This window comes from Petaurus breviceps, unplaced genomic scaffold (genome assembly GCF_028583685.1).
Source record: "Petaurus breviceps papuanus isolate PSGF00001 unplaced genomic scaffold, PetGlider_PUasm1.0 179, whole genome shotgun sequence".
NCBI lineage: Eukaryota > Metazoa > Chordata > Mammalia > Diprotodontia > Petauridae > Petaurus > Petaurus breviceps.
Genome location: NW_027185779.1, coordinates 4,190,992 through 4,198,246, shown reverse-complemented (window position 1 = coordinate 4,198,246; position 7,255 = coordinate 4,190,992). Strand labels below are relative to the sequence as shown.

Genomic DNA, 7,255 nt, shown 5'->3' with positions numbered 1-7,255 from the left:
TCCGGCTGCTCCGCAGCTCCTGGCGCGGTGGTTCCTGGGCCGGGTCGGCCCGGTCGGTTTGGGGCGGTGGGAGGACTCCGTTGGCAGAGGCACCGGAGGGGGGCGTGTCAGGAAGTCGGGGAGCGGAGCTGTGGCGGCGGAGGGGGCAGGGGCTGGAGCGGCTCCGCGGGATCCTAAGGGCCGGCGGCCTCGGGCAGCGGCGGCGGCGGGGCCCGACCCGAACTTGAGGACACGACGGCGGCGCCCGATTTCGGGCGCCTCTGGCCGGGCGATGGAGGAGGAAGAAGGTGACGGAGACCTTCCAGGCTCCTGGGGGGACGGGGAGCGGTGCGGGGCGTCGGGAACAGGGCTGGTGGGGCTGGGGACGAGCAGCGTGAGTAATGTCGGGGGGGGGGGGAGGGGGGGGGGGGGGGGGGGGGGGGGGGGGGGGGGAAGGGGGGGGGGGGGGGGGGGGAGGGGGGGGGGGGGTAAGGGGGGGGGGGGGGGGATAGGAGAGGGAGCGGGGATATGTGTAGAAATATATGGGGAGGGAGCGAGGACAGTAACTTTTGTGGGGTAAATAGGAGGTGGTCTGGAGGGCTCTTAACATTTGGGGGAGTTGGTAAGGAAGGGGATGGTAGGGTAGTTCATTTGTGAGAGTTAGGAAGGAGGGGGATGGTAGAGCAGTTCACATTTAGGAATTGTTTAGGAGGGGGATGGTAGAACAGTTAACATTTGGGGGAGGAGAGGAGGAGGTTGGTAGAGCAATAAAATTTGGGGGGACAGATGTTAATGAGAAGACAGTAACATTTGGGGGTTGGGAGGTGGGATGTGGGAAGGAGGGGTAGGAAGGCAGTCAGCATTTAGGGGAGAATTGGAGGGATTGTTCTGAGGAAAGTAAGGATGGACCGGTCCTGGGACTAGTGCTTGGAGGTGATAGTCGATTTTTGAAAGAAATGAGCTGGGAGCTTTTTGTGTGGGGTTTAGTTTATACTTATTAGCATGAGGTTTAAGGGGGTGGGGATTGTATTGGGAAGGATGAGAGGTGTTGAGGAGAGTGACCTGGTCCTCAAAAGCATTTAATTCTTATTTGAGGCATGCAATAAACGTTGGTGTGATTCCAAACAGAACTAGATTAGGTCGTAGGGGTGGCTGGGGGGGGGGGGGGGGATTAAAAGAGGGGGGGTTTGGAAAAAGTGGGGTAAGACTAATTGGGGGAATATTATGGAGGAGAAATATTCAGGGAGGAATAATGGGAGGAACCAAAGTCTCAGAAAGTTTCCAGGGTTGATTGGTTAGGGGATGATATGAAAAGTTTGGGAACGCAGGTGATAACGTTCGAAGATGGAGAAAGGTGCGCTGAAGCAGCATTAAGACTTAAGGGACTTATTGAAGAGGTTGGGTGGTGCGCATTAAAAAGGACCTCTAAATTGTATATACAGTTCTCCCTCCTCAAAACTTGTGTCCCCTTGACCTGTGAGAGCATTAACTGAATATGTGAAAAAAACATGAGGGGCATGGGGAGCAATAAGTGGTACCAGGATAGGATTTGGTCAGAGTACTGCTAGAAATTTTTATATTGTTGCCACTGAATAATAGGCAATAATGCTAGTAATAGGGGCATAGTAAGTAGTAACATGATGATGATGTAGTGGTGGTGTTTTTTTATGTAGCATTAAGTGCTTATATTCCTGAGTAGGGGTGATATTTTGCCATAGAAAGGGTTATAGTGTGTGTCATGTATAGCTTGGTCTACTTGAGATCTAAATTTTTTCAACTAAGTAGGAAAATTTTTTGAGTTCAGTGGCAGAATCGTAGCTTCCTGTGGCTTACTACACTAAGCTTATGACTATTATGACTGTAGAGACTTGGTTGCCCGCGTTTGAGGTTTCAGAGTTTACATAAATTTAAGACATTTTATACAAGCAACTTCAAAACCGAATGGCTCCTTTGTATCTGATAATAGATGCTACATAGACTTCAATTCTGAACTTGTTTTCATCTTACAGCTACAGTGTGGTACTAGAAGACAAATCAAACCTCCTTTTTCATAACCAGATTAAATATTATTTGATAACTTTTATTTTCCTGATGAATTTCAAATGTATGATAGTTTGAATATTCTCTTGCATTTTTGTAATTATCAGAAACATTTTCCAAAGCTTTCTTTTCCTTTAAAAACTACACAGGTCAAAATAAATACAGGGAAAATAAATGGTTCTGTGATGCGATAATGTTTTTACTTTAATGGTGAGTTTTAATACTTTGTGTTATCTTCTATTTTTTTTGAATAATATTTTCCTTTTTGGTGTTTTATCATAAAAAGTGTTATAAATAAATCTAAAGATAACAAAAAATCCTTTTGGGGTGATGTTCTAAAAACTTTTTGGGATATGCTATAGCTGCTAACTCTCTTGCACAATAAAACTAGAAGGATAATCATTCCTTTACTCCTCTTTTTTTATACATTTGAATAGGCTATGTTGGCTAACTGTGCTGGCCAACTATGGCCTGCAACATTACTGCCTGTTTTGGCTTAGCTAGTTAAGAGTGTTTTAAAATTTTAAATATAAAGTAAACTGTGGCAGCTTTGTTCCATAACAAAATCTTTATTTAGATGTTAATCTGATAAAAATGAAAAGTCATCTATGTAAATGCATTTAATCTGAAAACAATGAGAATGAAACGAAGATTATAATTTTATTTAAAATTAGTTGAATATATATAATACCATCTTTTCCATATGTAGTACATTGGACTAACAGTATTTTGTGTTTTTACAAAATGCTTTTACTTATAGTACCTTATTTTCTATGGTTAGACTAAATATTTCATATTTTTACTTGTATTCAGACTGTCATCTCTTCATTTTAAATATACTCTGAAATATTTATTTGAATCCTTTTTTACAAGAGATTTAATTTATAATATGAATATTCACCCTTTCTACCTTTCCCCTCATTTTCCTGGCCTCTAAATTTGGATATTTTTATAAATATGTTATCTGTAAATAGGACATCGCTTTATAATTTCATATGAGATTCATAGTTTGGAAAATACCTTATGATGTTGGTAGAAAGATTCCTTTATCTTAGTAACATTCTTTGAACCCCTGTGGTCAGCTTGTCCTTGAAAGAGCTACTAGCCTCTGGCAAACCTGAAAGTCAAGGTCTTCAGGTTAAACAATAATAACAGTAATAGATAACATTTATATAGCTAGTTAAGGTTGGTAAAAATTCTTTACAAATATATGTGTTTATCCTTAAAAAACTCTGGAAGGCAGATACTATTTTACAAATAAGGAAACTGAGGCAGAAAGAGGTTAAATAATTTGTTAGGGTGATACAAGTAGTAAATGTCTGGGGCTGGATTTGAACTCATGTCTTCCTGACTCCAGGCCTAAAGCCCTATGCCACCGAGGTATGATGAAATTTTGGAATAAAGTAATCAAGAGGTCACAATATTCAACAGAGGAGTAGTAATAGTTCTCTTGAATCATTAATTGCAAATAGTTTTTATAAATGTAAACACATTTGGAACTCTTCTATTCTATGTTCCTGACTGATTGTGGCCTAGAGGAAAATAGTAAGATTGTAAAGATGAGGCTTAAAGTATTAGGTGCTTCTTCAGGACATGTTTGATGTTTTCTTTGTTCCTGAAATAACAAAGATAATAAGGTAAAATTACCACAGTTATTTTCTCTTTTCAGATTGTTTGAAATAAAATCTTACTGATCGTCTATATTTGAAGAATTTGATTTGCTTTGTGCATTAGAAATTCTCATCACTATTTATCTTAACTAATGTAATGTAACTAATATGTAGACTGGTACAAGCAAAGTGTGGGGGTTGGAATTTTTGTTAATGTATAAAAATATTCATTCTAGTTCAGCACTCACTTTGGCAAGCACTGTGGCCCTGTAGAAAAAGTGTTAAACTGAGGCAGTGGTTCAGATCCTGACCATATCTGTTCCTTACTCCATGTGCAACCCTGGGCAAGTTACCTAACCTATTGGAAGTAATTTATAGGATACCTGAATCCAGAGGGTTTGATAGCAATATGTCATATATATATATATATCCATTGATTACATTGTGTGATCACTAAAGCAGCTGCTGTATAACTAACCCCAGGAGTTAAGCAGTGAGGCTTAGCTCAGCAATTCTAGCACCCAGACTAGTCTGAAGCCTGCAGCATACTAACCAAAGCTCTTAAAGCCAGACTAAAGGAAAGCTTGACACTGAAGTTGCAGAACTGACTGACAGTGGCTAAGTCCAGCAATAATTTAAGGTAACTTCAACCAGGAGGTAAGCCCACTGTTGTGTTGCTCAGAACCAAATGCATGTTAGGAACTTGAAGAATTATGCAGTGCTCAGACTTCATCCTGCATCTCCTTCGGGAGCATGGAAAGCTTGTAGATCCCCAAACTAAGCCAGCTATTCTTGAGATCCTAGAATAAGTAATAATGGTGATAGTGATTTATAGTGCTTTAAGGTTTACAAAGAACTTTTGATCCTCATAATAACTCTGTGAAGTAAGTGCTATTTTTATCATTTTACAGATGAATAAACTGAAACAGATTAAATAACTTGGCCAGGGCCAGACAGCAAATGAGTGTCTGTGTCCAGATTTGAATTGAGATTCTCTTTACTCCAAGTTCCACACTGTCTTTTGAGCCACACAATATCAGGACCCCAAAAAGACACAGGCTCAGCCCAGACATTCCTTCCAGAAGCCTGGCCCTAACATAAAGGCTAAAAAAAAGTAGGTAGGAAAAGACTAAAACATAAAGGCTAAAAAAGTAGGTAGGAAAAGACTAAAAAGTAGGTAGGAAAAAATGAACAAGAGAAAATATAATGACAAGGATATTTAAGACACAAACTCAGAAGAAGAGAATGACTCCAAAACTTACGTAAGCAAAGCCTCAGAAAACAACACAGTTTGAGCATAGGTTGAACTAGATATCCTGGAGGAGGTGAAACAATGATTTGTTTGCTTTTTTTAAAGAATTTAAAATTATAGGGGGCAGCTAGGTGTCGCAGTGAAAAGAGCACCCGCCCTGGAGTCAGGAGAATCTGAGTTCAAATCCAGCCTCAGACACTTAACATTTACTAGCTATGTGACCTTGGGCAAGTTACTTAACCCCAATTGCCCTGCCTTCCCCTCTCTAAAAAGACCCCCCCAAAAAAAACCAACAAAAAAAGAATTTAAAATTATTTTATACATGAAATGAGAGGATTAGTGGGAAAACAATTAGAAAAGAAATGAGAACTATGGACGAAAGAATTGGAAAGAAAATTAACAGCTTGGTCTAAGAGGAACAATAGTTTACTCAAACTCCCTGAGAATTAGAATTGACCAAATAGAAGCTAATGACTCCATGAGACAACAAGAAATATTAATGTAAGATCAAAATACTAGATTCCTAGGAACTTTATAGCCAAAATTTAGAGCATCCAGGTTAAAGAAAAAAAATAATACAAACAGCTAGAAAGAATTCAAGTTTTGAGGAACCATGATCAGGATTACATAAAACTACTGCCACAGATGAAGGAGTGGAGAGATTAGAGTACAGTACTCCAGAAGGCAAAAATAAAGGCTTATAATCAAGAATGACTTACCCATCAAAACTGAGTATAATATTATAGGGGGAAATGGATTTTTAATGAAATAGAAGATGTCCAAGCATTTCTAATGAAAAGACCATTGCTAGGGGCATCTAGGTGGCTCAGTGAATAGAGCATTTGCCCTGAAGTCAAGAGGACATGAGTTCAAATCTGGTCTCAGATGCTTGACACTTACTAGCTGTGTGACCTTGGGCAAGTCATTTAACCCCAATTGCCTTGCCTTTCCCCCTCAAAAAAAAAAACCATTGCTGCATAGAAACTTCAAAATACAAACATGGGAAACAAGAAAAATGTAAAAAGCAAACATAAGCATAATTAATTAAACAAAGATGAACTGTTTAATATGACATTATCCATATGTTACCTCAGAACCCTATCATAAGGGATCATGAGGGTGTGTATTAAGACAAAAGACCCAACCCAGGAGTAGATTTTGTTTATTCTTCAAGGATCTTATGAGAAGAAAGGAAAGGAAGGAGAAAAGAAATATAGTGGGGGGAAAAGAGAGAAGAGTGAGGAAAATTATCTCATGTGTTTGAAGGGCATAAGTTGAAGACTACAAAGTAAGGGTGAGTAGGAGGGGACAGCACTTGAACCTCACTTTAATCTGAACTAATCAAAGAAGGAATAACACACATATTTGGGCACAGAAATGCATTTCACTCAATAGAAGAAATGGTGGGAGAAGGAAGAGGGTGGAATAAGAGGAAGGATGGATTAAGAAAGGATTAATCCTAAACAAAACAATGACAGTATTACCTAAATTAATTTATTCAGTGCCATACCAATCAGGCTACAAAAGGACAACTTTTTAGAGCTAGAAAAAATAATGAAATTCATCTGGAGGAAAGGAAGTCAAGAATTTCAAGGGTGGGGAGGGGAATGAAAAAGTTTTTTCTCAACAAAATCAATGCAGTTGAAATTAGAATAGAAACAGATAAATTCGGGGAGGGGGTTTCTTTGCAACAAGTTTCTCCAGTGAAGGTCACATTTTAAAGATATATAGGGAACTTATTCAAATTTATAAGTGTAAGAGCCATTCCTCAGTTGATAAATGGTCAAAGGATGTGAAAAAGCAGTTTTTAGAGGAAAAAAAATCCAGGCTATTAGAAGCCATATCAAAAGTGCTTTAAATCACTAATAATTAGAGAAATTATTTTAAACTCTCAAGTTTGCCTTTATATCTATTAGTTTGGTAAAATTTGCCCAAAAAATGAAAATAAGTGCTAGAGAGGTTGTTAGAAGACAAGTATGTTAATGCACTGTTAAAACTGTGGATTGGCCCAGCCATTGTGGAAAGCACTTTGGAACTGTGCCCCCAAATTTATGAAGCTATGTGTTCCTGTGACTCAGAAATACCACTACCAAGTTTATACTCCAAAGAGATCAAAGAAGAAAAGAACCCATATGTACAAAAATATTTATAGCAGCTGTTTTTGTGATGAAAAAGAACTGGAAACTGAAGTGATGCCCATCAATTGGCGAGTTGCTAAACAAGTTATGGGTATATGAATGTGATGGAATGCTATTGTGCTATAAGAAATTATGAAGGAGATGATTTCAGAGAAATGGAAGACTTGTGAAGTGAGCTGAATCAAGAGAACAGTTCGTACAATAACAACATGGTAAAGACATACAGTTTTGAAATA

The 7,255-nt window shown here is 38.9% G+C and overlaps 1 protein-coding gene across 3 annotated transcripts in view; it reads left to right on the top strand.

Moving 5' to 3' along the window:
* Positions 1 to 112: 112 nt before the first annotated feature.
* The window catches only part of DPY19L4 (dpy-19 like 4), a 60,309-nt gene continuing 53,166 nt past the window's right edge, over positions 113 to 7,255 (top strand). The window contains exons 1-2 of one of the 3 annotated variants that reach the window (XM_069086615.1): positions 131 to 287; positions 2,169 to 2,229. Coding sequence is in view for 1 of the 3 variants with exons in the window: in XM_069086613.1 (XP_068942714.1) it covers positions 272 to 287 (16 nt within the window). In the remaining 2 variants the exon portion in view is untranslated. Of the gene's footprint in view, positions 288 to 2,168; positions 2,230 to 7,255 lie in introns of all 3 variants that reach the window. The other 2 variants (XM_069086613.1, XM_069086614.1) reach the window with 2 other exon arrangements.